Source organism: Notamacropus eugenii, chromosome 3, assembly GCF_028372415.1.
Source record: "Notamacropus eugenii isolate mMacEug1 chromosome 3, mMacEug1.pri_v2, whole genome shotgun sequence".
NCBI classification, from domain to species: domain Eukaryota; kingdom Metazoa; phylum Chordata; class Mammalia; order Diprotodontia; family Macropodidae; genus Notamacropus; species Notamacropus eugenii.
In genome coordinates this window covers 318,989,418-319,006,550 of record NC_092874.1, presented here as the reverse complement: position 1 = coordinate 319,006,550, position 17,133 = coordinate 318,989,418, and the positions used below count along the sequence as shown (strand labels likewise).

General features: G+C 37.0%; 1 protein-coding gene across 3 annotated transcripts in view; it reads left to right on the top strand.

The window, feature by feature from the left end:
* The window catches only part of GLIPR2 (GLI pathogenesis related 2), a 73,417-nt gene that overhangs the window by 26,269 nt on the left and 30,015 nt on the right, over positions 1-17,133 (top strand). The window contains exon 1 of one of the 3 annotated variants that reach the window (XM_072596810.1): positions 4,737-4,910. The exons of 1 other annotated variant lie outside the window; for it this stretch is intronic. In XM_072596810.1, coding sequence (XP_072452911.1) covers positions 4,898-4,910 — 13 coding nt within the window. In that variant the 5' untranslated portion in view covers positions 4,737-4,897. Of the gene's footprint in view, positions 1-4,736; positions 4,911-17,133 lie in introns of those variants that run through there. One more of the 3 variants, XM_072596809.1, reaches the window with a different exon arrangement.

Sequence of the window (17,133 nt, the reverse complement as noted above, 5' to 3'; positions counted from 1 at the left end):
AGCTTTATCTCTACTGAGGTGTCTTTTTTAGATCTATACATTTTTCCAATTTGCCTTAGTGCCAAATAATTTAACAAATCTTGACCTGTCTTAAACATCCAGTTAGGAGTGACATGTTTCACTTAAAATATGACCAGAATAACTACTTTTTGGTTATTTCCCATTATACAAAAACTCTTTCAGGTAAGGCATGAGATAATTAAAACACTAGTCAACCTGCCTCTGATATGAGGAAAAAACTTCCCTGATTTCTTCTTGTCGTTCTCTCCACCTTCCCAACATGGCCAGGGTTAGAAGGTAGAAAGAGAGAATTTTACTAACAACTTTCCAAAACTTTTATGCTTTCCTTAAAACTGCACATGCATTATTTCCTTGTATACCTTATCTGAAACTGCCTTTAGCAATATAAGATTAGTTTCTCTCTTTCTCCCATACCCCTCCCTGATGCTACAGTCATCAGAGAGAAGGGAGGACGGGGAAGGAAAGAGAAAACATGGGAAAGAGATTAACACACAAACACACTCACACAGAACATAGAGACAGAATACATATACAGACAGTAAGAATTCAAAAAACCAAGAAAAGATTGTCAGAAATCCTCTGCACAAATTAGACCTTTGACTTGATTTCTTTTACTTTGTTCCAAACATACTTTGTGAAATTCAAATTTCCACATTAAGTAATCTCCTTCAAGAGTGGCTTTATCTAAATTACACCAATCAGTGGGGCATAGGGCAGTCTGAGAAATGCTGTCTAGAAGAGACTGAATGTAAGGATTACTTGGTCCATGACTGATTGCCCCTTGTTTTAATTCCTGTAAAAATTTAAAATCCAGAGGGGTGAATTCTCTTGCAACTCCTCCTGGGTTATTGGGATCTGGGGTTTCTGTCACTGGCAATTTAGGAGGCTGCAGCAGTATAGGTGGAAGATGAGCCTTGGATAAAGGGCCTGCTAGTTTTTTCCTTGCTGGAGGAGTATAGAATAGTGGCTCTGTGGAAACCGACGGTTCCGGGGGTGCTGAGGCTTCTTCTAACAAGGAATCCACCTCTTCTCCCCCTTCCTCCTTCTCCGCATCCGCCCCTACCTGAGTGTTTCTGCTCTTTAAAAGTATCTGACCCATAGTTAACCTTACTTTTTCTGTTTACCTGTCAGTATTGATTTCTAATGAACAGAGTCTGCCTTTTGATTCTGTTAACACAGTAAATTCTCCCCATAAGCCTGTAAGTGCTGAGATTTTACTGTGCCTGCATGAACCTCCGACAAAGTGAAACGCCCCTGCTGGGGTTCTTCGAGGCTTCCCCTTACCTTAGTTGTCTTGTCACAACTCAGAATTTGGAATTCCTTTCCAAGGGGACCACTATCGCTGAAAGATGAGTCCCTTTCCTGGATCAGGTCCCTGTTGAGGCACCCTATGTAGCAGACGGCCTGCGTCCCTACACGGCTTGGTGATGTGGTGAAGAAAAGAGACATGGGAGGCCGGGAAAGATAGACCAATTCCATTTATTGATCTGAGGGTTAGGGTACGTATAGACAGAAACTGCAAGTCTATGTGACATTTTCTGCTCGTCTCCTGTTCCAGTGATTTGGCCAGTCTTATTGTCTTTAAAGACTGTGAGCCTAGAGGACATCTGTTTTACATATCCCTTGTTTTCTGTAATTCTCATGTCTGTTTCACGGAGACAGCAACATCTGGGGGTCATGGAGAGCCATTCCGGATGATAATGAGCACAGTCTCAAAGAACAGTTTTCCCAAAGATCTTTCCTGATCTTGTCAACAGCACTCCACCCTGGCCCTCAGCACCTTAACAGCACCACCATTCTTCCCATCATTCAACCTTGGCGCTGTCCTCAGCACCTCACTTTCATTCACTCCACACATCCAGTCAGGTGCCAGATCTTGTCATTTTTGCTTCCACAATGCCTCTCCCATCTGTCCCCTTTACTCCAGTCACATATCTTCTATCCTAAATTAGACTCTTACCACTTCTTCCTTGGATTATTGCAATGGTCTCCTGATTGTTTCCCTATCTAGTCTGTCCTCATTTCAATTCCTTGTCTATACAGCTGCTGAAGTAATTGTCCTAGAGTGCATCTGAGAATGTTATTCCACATTGAGTATCTCCAGTGGCTCCCTGTTACTTGTAAGATAAAATATAGATTCCTCTATTTGGCATTTAAAACCTTTCACAAATGGACCCCATCCTTACCTTTCATAGCCTTATTACACATCATTTCTTCTCACAGACACATGATCCAACCAAACTGGCCTTTGTCCTGTTTCTCCCATGCAGTCCTCCAATTCCCTTCTTTGTGCCTTGACACTTCCTTCCTCAATGACTGGACTTCATGCCTTTCCTCTCCCAGGAAGGAGAACCTTCCTGCCTCTCTGAATCCCTAGCTCCCTTCAAGACAACTCAAATACGTCCTTTTGCATAAAGCCTAATTCCTGGTCCTTCCAACTTCTAGAGCCTTCTTCCCTTTCTCAAATTGTCTCATACACCCATATTATGCACATGTGTGTGTGGATATGTGTGTGTATGTGTGTATAGATATACCTGTATCTGTATATGTCTATATCTATATCTAGATATATAGATATACCATAGATACACCTTGGTTTATGAATAACCTGGTTTACATATGCTTCACTGAACAAGGAAAAATTTTTCACAAAATTGTCTTGCAGGACAAACAAAAATTCGCAGTATGAACATCAAAATTTTATTGAAAAATATCACCTAAATAAGGCTGTGTAGCAATAAGAGCCACAAATATTTTTGACAATAATGCAATGTCACATTTCCATGGCATTCTGAAAATCTATGGCAAACTGTTAAAAACAAGTGTCGTTAGATGATTCCTAGTCAGAAGCGAACATAAAGAAAAAAAGTCAATGAGTCAAAACATGAAAGTGATTCAAAAAAAAGAAAAATAAGTGAAGGCAGTAGTGTTAGTCTTACTTTTAGTGAAAGGAACTTAAGAGAAAACACTCCCAATGTTGAAATCCACAGTGTTCTCATAGGAGATTTACCTTCCAAGCAATAACCCTTCCTCTTCCTTATCTTCCTCCCTCTTGTCTAGCTCACACCAGCCACAACTCTTCTCAAAGGTTAAGTGAAGGTTAATTTATTTTATTTTCTGTTTATATTGTGTACTAATCATTGCTATTGTATTTCAGACACATTAGGGACAAAAAATTTTACTTAAAACTATAAATAATTATTTTTATATGAATATTTCTGGAGATGTGGTACTGATCCTCCAACTTTACAGTATTTCCTATGGGAAAATTCGCTTTGCAATATGAACAAGTTGCATGATGAACAGAATCTCAGAATGAATTAAATTCATAAACCAAGATTCTACTGTAGCAGCATCTATATAGCCCTTTAAGGTTTGTAAAGGACTTTACAAATACGATCTCGTTTTTGCCTCACAACCACCCTACAAAGTAGATGGTGTTATTATTATTAGACGAAACTAAGGCAGACGGTTTCAATGACCTGCCCAGTATCGCACAAGCAAATTAAGTGTCTGAGGTCACATTTGAGCTTAGGTCTTCCTGTCCTTCACATCTAATGCATTATCATGCATTATCTGTTGTGCCACCTAGCTAGAAGGCTTTGTCCTGGTCCTTCCAGCTTCTAGAACCTTCTTCCCTTTCTCACATTATCTCATACACCCATATTATGCATATGTGTATGTGGATATATGTGTGTGTGTGTCTTTGTCTCTCTAACATCTTGCACTGTGACTAGCATATAATAAGCAAGTACTATCTAAATGCTTGTTGATTGATTAATTTCTTTGTTGCCTTTTGGCATACCATAAAATCAACTGTCAGATCCTTATCTGGTAGGGCCTATGCATCAGCCACCCACTTAACTATAACTTCCTTGTGTCTGATGGTGTTATTTTGACAATGTCAATATTGGTAAAATAAAGTTTCTCCAATAGAATATCTACCTTTACTAACAATTTGAATAATTCATCATGTGACACATATCAAAAGGATAGAAAATGAAGTATCTTCATCTTTAGTAGCATAAGATCTATAGATTTCCAGCAGATTTACCAAAATTTCCCCAAATATTTTATTTTCCATATATTTAGTATTTTGAAATGTTCTACGTATTAAAATATATTCAATATATACATGTTTACCCTAGAAAAGCTTGGAAAAAGGAACATTCAAATAATCCTAGTAGAGAAAAATACTATTTAATGTGTGTGTGTATAATAATATCTCTAGGCTTTTTGGAGTGTTCTTAAATGTTCTACATATTCAAACATGATACTTAGTATATACATCTTTACCTCAGAAAAACTTGAAAAAAGGGAATTCAAATAACCCTAATAGAAAAAATACTACATATATATATATACACACACACATACACACATATATATGTATAAACTTTAGACTGAGTTGCAGATTCTGTTTTGATTCTTTTTTTTTTTTAACTTTCCCTTTGGTCCCTCTTCATTTACTCCCATTTTTCTTTTTTGCATCAAAAGTTCATTGTCACTACTAATGTTATACATTTTTAAAAATGTAATAACAATATAATAATCCTTAATATAGCTAGTTTATAAATGTCTACATTACTTAATGAAGTTGGTTGGAATGTGATTCCACATGGTTTTTTCTGATCTGCTTTCTTGCTTTAGAGCGTAAGCAACCTTTGACCAACAGCTGGTATCTTTTTAAGAAAAAGTTTCTTTCTTCCTTATAAGGCATGGGCAGACTATTGAGTAATGGCTATGGGTGGTTACATTTTCATTGTGCTGTAAGCTGACTGGAACATACCTCCAGGCAGCTTTTCTCTCAGCCTTTGTTACAAGTCTTGAAACAAGACAATTTTAGAGAAACCAGATTAAACCACCATCTGTGAACATGGGAGCTTCAGGTAAGTGAACATTATTTGTGTGAAGCATCATAACGTAGTTCCAGACTGGGGTTTATTTAGAGAAGCTTGGGTTCTAAAATGCTTATACCTTCTTGAAACTGAGTTAAAATGACTCAGTCAGCTGCCTTTGGTTTTTCAAGCTCCAGTGGTATAGTTGTTTCAGTAAAGAGCCGTATGCCTTTAAAGCAGTGTTGGAACTGAGTTTTCCTTAGTATGCGGTTGTGATCTACATGCAAATGTGACCAGGGGAAGGGAGCCATTTCCCTATCCACCTCTGGGGGCAAAGATCGTGTGTATCTTACAGTATCTTCTGTTTTTACTGTTTTATTGTGCCTTCAGAAATTTTGTGTGCCTGTCACAGGGATGAAATATTATAAGAGAAAACGCATGAATTAACATAATACGTGTGAGAGGAAATGTTTGAAAACAGTGCTGGAGGAAATGAACGCAAAACGATTCTATGACTAGATGTTTTGTTAGGCAGTGTAACATTGTGGAAGCCATTTATATTTTTCTGTGGACTCGCTCCAGCAGAAAAGACCAAAGTCACAGCATCTGGCTTCTGGCTTCTGCAGATGTAGAGGGGAGGGATCACCCTTCTTTGTAAAACAAAATTGCATCAGCAAAGCAGCAAGAAGATTCTGTCCAGGCGAATTGAATTATCTTACTGAATATGCCAGTGATAGCTTCTTTCTCTGTAGTTAAGATCTGTTTTTTATCTGTTTTAAGATTTGTTTAAGATCTGGAAAATTTGAAGAGTTAAGGGGGAAACAATTTATTAAATGAACCATAGAACATAAGAATGACCATAAAGTGTTAAGTCCACAATCCACAGCTCAGTATTCTCTCCCTAACAATGGCAGCAAATTATGATGTCAGCCACAAATGATTAGGAATATTTTTCCCGCAAAGCCCTGGTCCCTTACTGGATCTATCAAAGGGTTAGGAAGACTGTACTTCTGATTTCAGTGGTATGTATAGGGAACTCACAGGTCAGCCCCTCTTCTGCAGCTTGTAGTCTTTGATGCCTAGAATACTTAGAGAGGTAAGTCAGTCAGTATGTCAAAGGTGATCTTCCTGACTGGTTTCTACTGTGCCATGCTCTCTCTTCCAGTGTTATATATGAATTTTTAAAAAATTATTTTTATAGATGCTTTTTTTAAAATCTTCATTTCCAGATAGTTATACCTCTCTCCCAGCAAAAAAAAAAAAAAAATACGAACAACTGACTCATGTTTAACAATGTACGTAGCATTCTACCCAAATAATCCTAGAGTTTTTCAGAGAAGGGAGGAGGTCTTCTTATCTGATTTCCTAGACCATGATTGGTTTTTCATTTACTCAGTTTCACTAAATCTAGCTAAATCAGTTTTGAGCTTCATTGGGCATTTCACTATATTGATACTCTGAACACTACAGGTTTCAAAAAGTGCCTCCTTTTTCTAGTATTCTGAGATTTAGTGAACTAATCTGTGTTTACTCTTGATGATTTTATAAACTTTACTCTCAGCCCTCATCTTTGCAAAACCCAGCCAACTTGGGGTTCTGGGTGGACAAAGTTTACTGTAATGATAAGTTTACTGTAACACAATTGTTTACTGTAGCAATAAATAGACCCCCCCTCCAAAAGAATAAATACAGTGTTTTTAAATGCACAGAAAAAAAGCAGAAAGGGACACAGAGCAATTTTGTTGCTACCTTACTAAATGTATATGTATGTGTATAATTACTTATGCATGTCTTTAAAATAAACTGCACATAATTAGAAGTTCATTGTTTTGTTAGATAATCTTTTGTTGTTCTTTGCATATTGTAGCATTTGTGTTTATTGATGATTGTTAAGTTCACAGTTTAATTTTTTTTTTTTCCAAAGAGCATGTATTTACCATCAGGCTCCCTGGATTCATATTTTGCATCTGACACTGTGACCTTAGGAAAATCATCTCACCCTTCTTAGCCTCAGTTTTCATATCTGTAAAATGCAGATAATATTTACCCTACTTCTATACAGGGTTATTATGAGAAAAATGCATTGGAAACCCTAAGTACTCTACAAATGTAAGGTATGCTGAAGACTATTCCAACATTTCAATTGTTTTCTCCCATATGTTCTTCAAATCTTTTATATCTTTCTTTAGCTACAGCCATGAGAACTACACTTATCCAGTATGTTTTGTTTCCAGTACCTTCTTGCAAATACCCAAAATTTTATTGGGTTTTTTTGACCCCAGAAACACATTGGATCATTATCCTCAGGTAACAGGAAACAATTAACATTGACTCCAGAGTTAGAATTTTGCCCAGCACACACAGTGAAACACATCTGCCAGACAGTTTCCCCAGGTCTTCCTTATGTGGAGCCCAGTCAGGATGGCATTAAACTATCAATAAGAGATAATGCCATCTACAAAACTGGGGATGTAGTAGGAAGAGAACAAGAGTAAACTCATATTGACTCAGGTCTCAGCTTTTCTACTTACAAGCTCATTTACCCTCCCTGTCAAATGGTACATGTGCTACCTCTATCACAGGGATATAACAAGAATCCAAAGATGATCTGTGGTTAAATTGTTTTATGCTTTGTGCTAGTTAATAAAGCTTAAGGTGCTTTATTAACTTCATTTTTGTTTTGCTTTTACTCTGGACCTCCTAAGAAATCCCAGGATTGGGGAACTCCTAACGTGGAAACTCCTTCCACTGATGCAAGTCCCCAGCTGCCATTTCTGGTTATGTAGAGCTGTCTATGTAAGGGCACTGGGAGGCCAAATGATTTGTCCCAGACACAAAGCAGAATATTAACCCACATCTTTCTGACTCCAAGCTTTCCCCTCTGTCCACACTGCCTCCCAAATTGTCATTACTACTAATAATGTGTAACCACCAGATGTCACTAAACCTCTTGAGGAGCCACAAATAAAAATACCAAGTAAAAAACAGCCTCAATCTGAGAGAGAACCTAGCATTGATATTTCATCCAGAGATAGTGTTTTGTCCTCTATCTACATTTTGTTTCCTTTCTCAGCATTTTTCTCTGAGCCATTTCCCTATCAGTGATCTCACAGAAGGCAAGGATTTTTCCCAAAGGGCAGACTTGTTGAAAAGCTTTTTTAAATGTTTAGATAAATTATCCCAACTGGTTTATCCTTGTCTACATGCATAATCATAATCTACTATACTCGACTCTAGTATACTGGTCAGACATAATTTCCCCCACACAAATACTACAGTGCCCTTTTCCTAGTAATTTATTTTGGCTTAGGTGTTCAGACATCTAGTCACCAACCTTTACTTCCTAGTTTCACCCTATGCTCCTTCTACGGAGCTACCTAGTGAATACAGTGATATTGGCATCAGAGTCGGAAGACATGAATTCAAGTCTTGCCTCAAAATCTTACTACTCTGTGACACTAGGCAAGTCACTTAGCTTCTCTCAGCTTCCGTTTCCTCATTTGTAAAATGGGGATAAGAGCACACTCACTTTGCAGTGTTTTTGTAAGGATCAGATGAGGCAATGTAAGCAAACCATTGTGCAAACCCCAAAGTGCTTTATTAACTCTATTATTACTATGGATGTGAAACATATCAGAAGGTATTTGCTAACATCTGAATGTCTTCCCCTGACTCTGAATCCCTGACCATATGTGTGTATGGGATATGGGAAAGATGGGACAGTTCTATAATAAACTCCACTAAATTTCCCTTCAGAATGTGAGTTCCTTGAGGGCAGGTATAGGTTTGGGTTTGCTTTTGGGTTGTTTTTGTACCTTTCTTTGCACCCTCAGTTTTATGTCCAGGGCCTGCCATAGAGTATGGATTTAATAAATACTGAAGGTCTCTCTGATCATTCAGATTAATTCATTATCACTGATCCAGGAACAACAGAAGTGAAATGATTTGCCCAGTGTCACACAGCCACTAAGTGTCTGAGGCCAGGCAAACTCTGGACTTGGTGATTCGAAGTTCTAGACTCCTACACATTGACTATTCTCTTCAAGGTAGATAGGTAAGGTTTTTCATTCAGGACAGAATAAAGACTTCAGACCAGGAATAATATTATTTCTTGATAGTTACTAGAAGAAAAATAGAGTTTAGTGAGGAGACTTCCACACTGATCATGCTTCTAGTGTTTCTCTATTATAAATGTGGCCAGTTCTTGATTTTAAGAAGAAACTTTTAGTGCTTTTTAGTATTTTTAACACATGTGGGTCCTTTATTTTGTCAAAGGCTTTTTCCTAACAACACTTGTCATTTTTGTTATTAATATCATTTATTATTTTTATCATTTTCCTGACATTGGACCATCCTAACAATCCTAGTATAAATCCAACCTGATCGTGGTGAATAATTGGAAATATATATATTGTTGTAGTCTCATTTCTAATATTTTATTCAATATTTTTGCTGCATGATTCATTAGTGAATTTGGTCTATAGTTTTCTTTGTCTACCTTAACTCTCCATGACTTGGGAATCAGGACCATATTTTCTCATCAGAAGTTTACTATGCCTTTATTTTTGTGTGAAATTTTTATGGTTCATAGGGATCAATAGCTTATTGTTTATGGGGATTTGTTCTCTAAATTTTAGAATTCACTTGTAAAGTGGTTTACGATAATTTCCAAGACAATTTGCCTTTTGAAGCCTGTCCAGCTTTTTCTTTAATTTTTCAACAGGAATACTTAGAAGTTGTCAGTTCTGTTAAAAGTTCATTTTCTCCCCTCTAGCATCATGACATCAAAGGTTTAAAGCTGAAAAGGACCTTAGAGGTCATCTAACCTAGTCTTGTCATTTACTGATGTAGAAAATGAAGTACAGAGAGGTTTGGTGATTTTTTCCTATGGTTACTCTGGCAGTATGTAGGATTGTGCCCAGCTTTCTAGAATAACCCTTTCTTGTGCAGAGTAGGGTTTTTTCCCTTTGCTTTGACTTTGGAGTCAGAGTATTTCAATCAAAATCCTATATCTGCCACTTGCCAAAGGACCTTGGGCAAGTCACCTACCCTCTTGGGACATAGGTTTTTTCATCTGTAAAATGAAGGGATTGGACCAAATATATATTTTTCCTGTATCTTCTTTCTTTTCTCATAGGTGTGTAGTCCTTTGTGATTGTCACTGGAATTCCTCAGTATGTGATCTGTCTCTTCCTCCTTTCCTACAGTAGTTTTTCTTTGACCTGAAAACCTTAGAATTGGCAATCACTTTCTTGGGTGTGTTAAATTTAGGGTTTCTTTTGGGTGGATTCTATCTAGTTTTGTTTTTCTCCAGATTCCCATACTGCTAGGCAATTTTATAGTTTCTTAAAATGAAGTATTCTGGGTCTTTTGTCTCATCATGCTGTTTTGGGAGCCCAGTGATTCTTAAATTAAATATGTTCTGTTTTCCAAGTCATTTGTTTTTGTTCATAGACATTTTACGTGTTCTTCCGGCTTTGCTATATTTTGGTTTTGCTCTAATATTTCTTAATTGTGTCATTAGGTTTTTGAGTTATGTTTCTTTTATTTTTTTCTAGTGTTCATTTTTTTGTGTGTAGAATTTGTCCAGTTCCTTTTTTCTTTTCTTTTCTTTTTTTTTTTTGAGGCAGTTGGAATTAAGTGATTTGCCCAGGGTCACACAGCTAGATGTTCCACTGCACCATCTAGCTGCCCTGTCCAGTTTCTTTTCTAAACTGTTTATTGCCCAAGATTTCTATAAACAGCTTTAATCGTACTCATCTTCTAAATAGGCTTAATAACCACTTTCAGAGTCGTCGTAACCAATTCATTCTCTTTTCTGGTGTACTAATTTTAGCTATTGCAAAATCATTTTCTTCTGGTGTTTTATACTTGGGCCAGGGGCAGAACAAATCACCCTTACATCCTTTCCTTCCTGCTTTCCACACTGCAGCTGTGTCTGACAGTGAAGCAGAATGACACCTGCTTTTCTCTCTGCCTTGCTTCTTTCTCCTCTGCTCTCTGTCTTTGTTTACTGTCCGAATGAAGCTTCCAAGGTGCCTTCGCTAACAGGGGGCCAGCTGTCTCCAGCCCAAGAATCAAGTTACTCTTTAAACATTGTTTCTAGTCCTTTGTCTAAGGGTAGAGAATGAACACTGAATCATCCTCGCAGACACAGTCCCCACAAGGAATGAGGAAAAGGAAGAGAAAGGGAGCCGAGAGATGGAGGAGCAGGAGACCTTTCATATCTAGGGTTTCTGTGCTAGCAAACAAGAAATCTGTCCAGTTCAATAAGGGATTATAGTCTAATGCAGCTTCATCTGCTTGTCAGCCTGTCTGAAAAAAACCCTCTCATCCTTCAGTCTTTCTGCAAATTATATGGGGACCCAATGATAAAAATAAGTCAGAGTATTTTGGAATTGGAGGGACTCTTAGAGTTCCTTAGTCCAAGCTCCTCATTTTTCAGTCGGAGGAAAGAGGCACAGAGAGGGTGGGTGGATTGCAGAAGATCACACAACTATTTAGCAATAATAATAGCAGTTATTTACATAATACATTTGCAAAATGTTTTCCTTATGTTATCTTATCTGAGCTCCTTCTTCCTGTGAGAGATAAATAATCAAGGATATTGTCACTGTTTCACAGATGAGGAACCTGAAAGGATGAGAGGGAAGTAACTTCCTATGGTAACATAGCTAGCCAATGTCAGAGGAGAGATTCAGAGCACTCAGTAAAATCCAGGCTTACTGAGGCAGTTAGGGCTTGGTAACGCATTATCTCTTGGGTCCCTTTGGCTTCTTCCCTCCAGCTCTTACAGGGATTATTTGAGTAGTAGTTACCATTATGCCCTTGTACATTTTCAATTTTAAAATTTAAAAATCTTCATAAAAAGATCCAGGTGAGAACATACATGCTGAATAGAGCAAAAAGGATACAGACAAGCAGGAGAGTGTTAGGACATTATTTTTAAAAAAAAGACAAGTTGTATATAAGACATTCATGGTTTCATATATAAAACATTTTATCTTTTTTGTATATGGAAATTTTCCTTTTTTTTATATTAAGTCTGCAGGCTGAAAAAAGAATATATATATCTACAACTCTCTACATTGGGAGCTCCTTCTTTAGAAACTACCCTCCACCCTTTTCCCCAATTAGTACCAACTCATACCAGTACTGCCTAACGGTAACTTAATGGATAAATCCCAGGTAGGTCCCTGAGGCACATAGATGGTAAGCCACTTGCCCTGGCTGAAACCTCTAGATAAATGTCAGAAGTAGGATTTGAGCCCAGGTCTTTCAGACTAAGTTCAGCAGTCTACCTACTTTTACCTTTATACTCATAATTCCATGATTTTGAAGATTATTGACTAACAATTGAAATTTCATACTGCATATTCTTTTTTGTAACTTTTTAATAGTATTTTAAGCAGAAAGGGTTATGTTCTGTGTTGGCTTAACATTTGCTATTTAGCAGTATTCCAGTCTGTCACATTTAACGGGGGAGAGGCAGACAGAGGAAAAGACCAAAGCACCAGTGTCTGATTTCTCATGGAGCAGAAGAATTTTTAAAAAAATTTTTATTTGCAGTTCCAAATTCTCTCCCTCCCGCACCCATTGAAAAGGCAAGAAATATGATACCCTTTGTACATATGGAGTCATACAAAATATATTTCCATATTAGCGTGTTTTTTAGGGAAAAAAGAAGCAAGAAAAAATAAAGATTAAAAGATAAGCTTCAGTCCTTACTCAGAGCCTGTCAGTTCTCTCTCTGGAGATGGATAGCATTTTTCCTCATGAGTCCTTTGAGACTGCCGTGGATCACTGTAACGATCAGAGTTGCTAAGTCTTTCACAGTTGATTATCGTTACAGTGTTGCTGTTATTATGTACATTATTCTCTTGGTTCTGCTTACTTCTTTTTGCATCAGTTCATGTAAGTCTTCCTAGGTGTTTCTGAAACCATCCTCTTTGTCATTTCTTATAGCACAATAGTATTCCATCACAATCATATACCATAACTTTTTCAGCCATTTCCTAATTGATGGGCATCCTCTCAGTTTCCAGTTCTTTGCCACCACAAAAAGAGTTACTATAGATATTTTTTATATATGGGTCCCTTTCCTTTTTTTTTTTGCTCTCTTTGGGGTGTTGACATCTCCTTAGCAGTGTTCCTGCATCAGAGGGTATGCACAGTTTTATAGCCCTTTGGGCATAGTTTCAAATTGTTCTGAATGGTTAGACTAGTTTACAACTTCACTTACAAGTGTATTAGTGTACCTAATTTTCCACATCCCCTCCAGCATTTATCATTTTTTTCTGTCTTCTTAGCCAGCCTGTTGGATGTGAGGTGGTATCTCAAAGTTGTTTTAATTTGCATTTCTTTAATTAGTGACTTAGAGCATTTTTTCATATGACTTGATAACTTTGTTTTCTTCTTCTGAAAACTGCTTGGAACAGGAAAAAATAAAAGAGCACACTGGGGGATGTAGGAGGGAAGGAAGGTAAAGTAAAGGACGTAACTCAAGCAAGTAAACACATTAAAAGGCATACTTTTCAGCTAACACACAGAGAAATTGTTGAGGCTTCTTTCAAGTCTCAGCTAAAGAAAGTCTCACTTTCTACAAGAAACCTTTACCAGGTATCAGCCACAGTAGGCGAGGACTGTTTCTGATAGACTTAGCCCTTCACAGCAATGCAGGGACCTAAACCATTCCCAAAGGACTCTTGAGGCAAAATGTCATCCACATCCAGAGAAAGAACTATGGAATCAGAATGCACAACGAAGTAGACTATTTTCTCTTGTGTTATGTTTTGTTTTGTTTTGATTTCTCTCATGGTTTCTCCCATTCTTTTTAATTCTTCTATGCAACATGACTAATGTGAAAATGTGTTTAATAGGAATGTATGTGTAGAACCCATATAAGATTGCATGCTGCCTCGGGGAGGGAGGGGCAGAAAATTTAGGACTTATGGAAGTGATAGTTGAAAACTGAAAACAAATTTATTTAAAAAAAAAAAACTTTGCCAGTTTGCTTTAATGCTAATGCCTTCCCTCTGCTAATTATTCCTCATTTATCCTTTAGGTATCTTTTTGGCACATAGTTATTTGCATATTATCTCCTCCAGTAGATTGTAATCTCCTTGAGAGGAGGGATTGTGTTGTTTTTATTTCTTCCTTGCTTAGGATCATGCGTGACACATGTGTATGCCTTTTATAAATGCTAGCTAACTGAATGTCTCCAAAGGAAAGCTGTTTATGTGGACTACTTTATGTTCAATTAAGTTGTAACCCCTATAATAGATACTAATACTCTTCTCCTTAAAGATAGATAATTTTAGATTGAGACTTAATGGCCCTTCTTGAGCAGTTTTTTGTTTGCTCATCTATTTTGAATGTTTTTGAATGCAAAGAAAAGGGAGCAGAGTTGATTTTGACTTCACAAGCTATTTTTAAAATAATTTAATTGAAAACATTTTATGTTGGAATATATCAAAGAGGAATAATTTATACAAAAATATTATTTGAAGAAGAAAAATTATACCTGCTTTGATTAAGTTTTTTGTTTTGTTTGGCTGGTTTTGTTTTTTTGCTGTGGTATTTTTTGCTACTTGAGTCGACAGAAATTATAGCCCTAAGTTTATTGTTATTTTTTAATTCTGAATTTAAATATCAAAAAAGAGCATTTCCACATGTCATATGTATATGTATACATGTTTCAGAATACAAAAAAAGTGCATATAAAACTCTTCCATTTCACATAGTTTAATTTTTAAAAGCATTTTAAAATTATTTTTTTGTTTCCATCGCCTCCAACCACTCTACTCTGCTTGAGTAAATTTTTTTTTTAAAAAAAAACAACTGAAAAATAAAGCCATCAGCATATAGCTGCATAATCTGGCAAAACAAATTCCCATATTAGTCATGCCTCAAAATATCTTTTTCTACATTTTAAGTTCCTTACTGGTCAAGAGGTAAGTGGTATCTTCATCTTCCTTCATTTGGATTCGTGGTTTATCATTGCAGCGATTGGTGTTCTAAAGACTTCAAAGTTGTTTTTACATGTGCTGCTGTTGTCAGTTTTTGTATAAATTGTTCTCCGGTTTTTGTTCCCTTTGTTCATTAGTTCCTAGAGGTCTTGGACTATAGCCCTAAATTTAGCCCTAGCCGTTTTCTGTAAGAAGGAACTTTACTGTAAAAATTTTGTTCATATCACATGACTTTACCCCTTATTCTCTTGAAGAGGTATCCCATTTCTTTTCCAAGACTAGCCTTTCAACCTACCCTTTTAACCAGTTGGTCCTTGAATTATCTCATTTCTTCTCTAGCATTTCAATTTTTGCCTTACTTCACTGGCTCTTCCTTTCTTCCTATAAAAATGCGTGTCTAGCCATCTTAAAACAAAATAAAAATCACCCAAACCTTCACTTTGCTTCTGTTGCCCCCTCTAGCTACCCCATAATTGCTAAACTTCTTGAATACATAACATTCACTACCTCTACTTAACACCCATTCTTTTTTCCTTAAGATCCTGAAATAATTTTCATTCTGTTTATTCCAGTAAAATAGAACACTGGACCTAAACCCAATACCTCTTTTATGGTCTTTCAATTTTCCACCGCCCCCACCCCCCACTCTGCTTTTCCTTTCTCCTTCTGTTTTAGTTCAGCTACTGATAAGTAGGATTGGTTGCCTGAGATTAAAGTTGGATCACAGGCTAGTCAGTACAGAATCACAGAATCTTGTAAAGCTTCAGACATTATTTGATCCAACTTCTACCTGAGGAAGAGTGACCTTTATATTTCTAACAAGTCATCATCTAGGATCTCTTTGAAGATTTTTTGTGAACACCCACTACCCACTTTGGAAGCCTGTTGCACTTTAGACAGCTGTGATTGTTAGCAATTTTTTAGGTCCTTGAATTGCTGTGAAGGGCTAAGCCTACCAGAAAAATTCTTCACACACTATGGTTGTTGCTATGTACAAAGTTCTCCTGGTTCTGCTCCTTTCACTCAGCATCAGTGCATATAAGTCTTTCCAGGCCTCTCTGAAGTCTTCCTGTTCATCATTTCTTATAGCACCATAGTATTCCATTACATTCATATACCACAATTTGTTCAGCCATTTCCCAGTTGATGGGCATCCCTTCAGTTTCCAGTTCCTGGCCATCACAAAGAGTGCTGCTGTAAATATTTTTGTACATGTGGGATCCTTTCCCATTTTTATGATCTCTTTGGGATACAGTCCTAGAAGTGGTATTGCTGAGTCAGAGGGTATGCACATTTTTGTAGCCCTTTGGGCATAGTTCCAAATTGTTCTCCAGAATGGTTGGATCAACTCACAGCTCCACCAACAATGAATTAGTGTTCCAACTCTCCCACATCTTCTCCAACATTTATAATTTTCCTGTTTTGTCATGTTAGCCAATGTGATAGGTGTGATAGTGTTGTTTTGATTTGTATTTCTCCAATCAATAGTGATTTAAAGTATTTTTTCATATGACTATAGATATCTTTAATTTCTTCCTCTGAAAAACTGCCTGTTCTTATCCATTTACCATTATTCAGTTTGGGAATGGTTTGTATTCTTGTAAATTTAACTCAGTTCTCTATCTATTTTAGAAATGAGGCATTTATCAGAGACACTAGTTGTACTCTATACCTTTTTTAATGCATTTGTTGGTTCCCCTACCTCAAATGCCTTTCTCCCTAACTGAATCCTCCATATCAAGGCCCAGCTCAAGTTCTACCTTTACTAGTCTTGAATTGTAATAACTGAAGTTCTGTTAGCTAGTGTTATTGAAAAGAAAGCCATAATCTTGTTTCTAAACCATTCTGCTATACTTTTCTGTTTAATGGGTAAGTTAATCCCATTCTCATTCACAGTTATGGTTGCTAACCATATTTCCCTCCATCCTATTTTCTTACACTTATCCTTGTCTATTTTCCCAGCTTCTCTTTAAGAGTCTGCTCAGTACTGACTCCCTTAAACCTACCCTCCCTCTTGTTTTCCCTACTTTCCTTCTTATCTCCTTATTGAGTAAGATATTCTTCTGTACCCAACTATGTATATATGCATTCTTCCCTCCTTTAATCAGTTCAGATGAGAGTGGGGCTCAAATACATACACTACCCTCTCCCCTCTCCTGGTGTAAACCCCTCTTTATGTACCCCATTTATGAGATATGGTCCCTGGTGATAAGAATGTTCTGAGGGTTTACATGTATCTCCCCATATAAGACTCTAACAGTTTAACATTTTTTAGTCCTTTATAATTTCTCATTCATATAAATTCT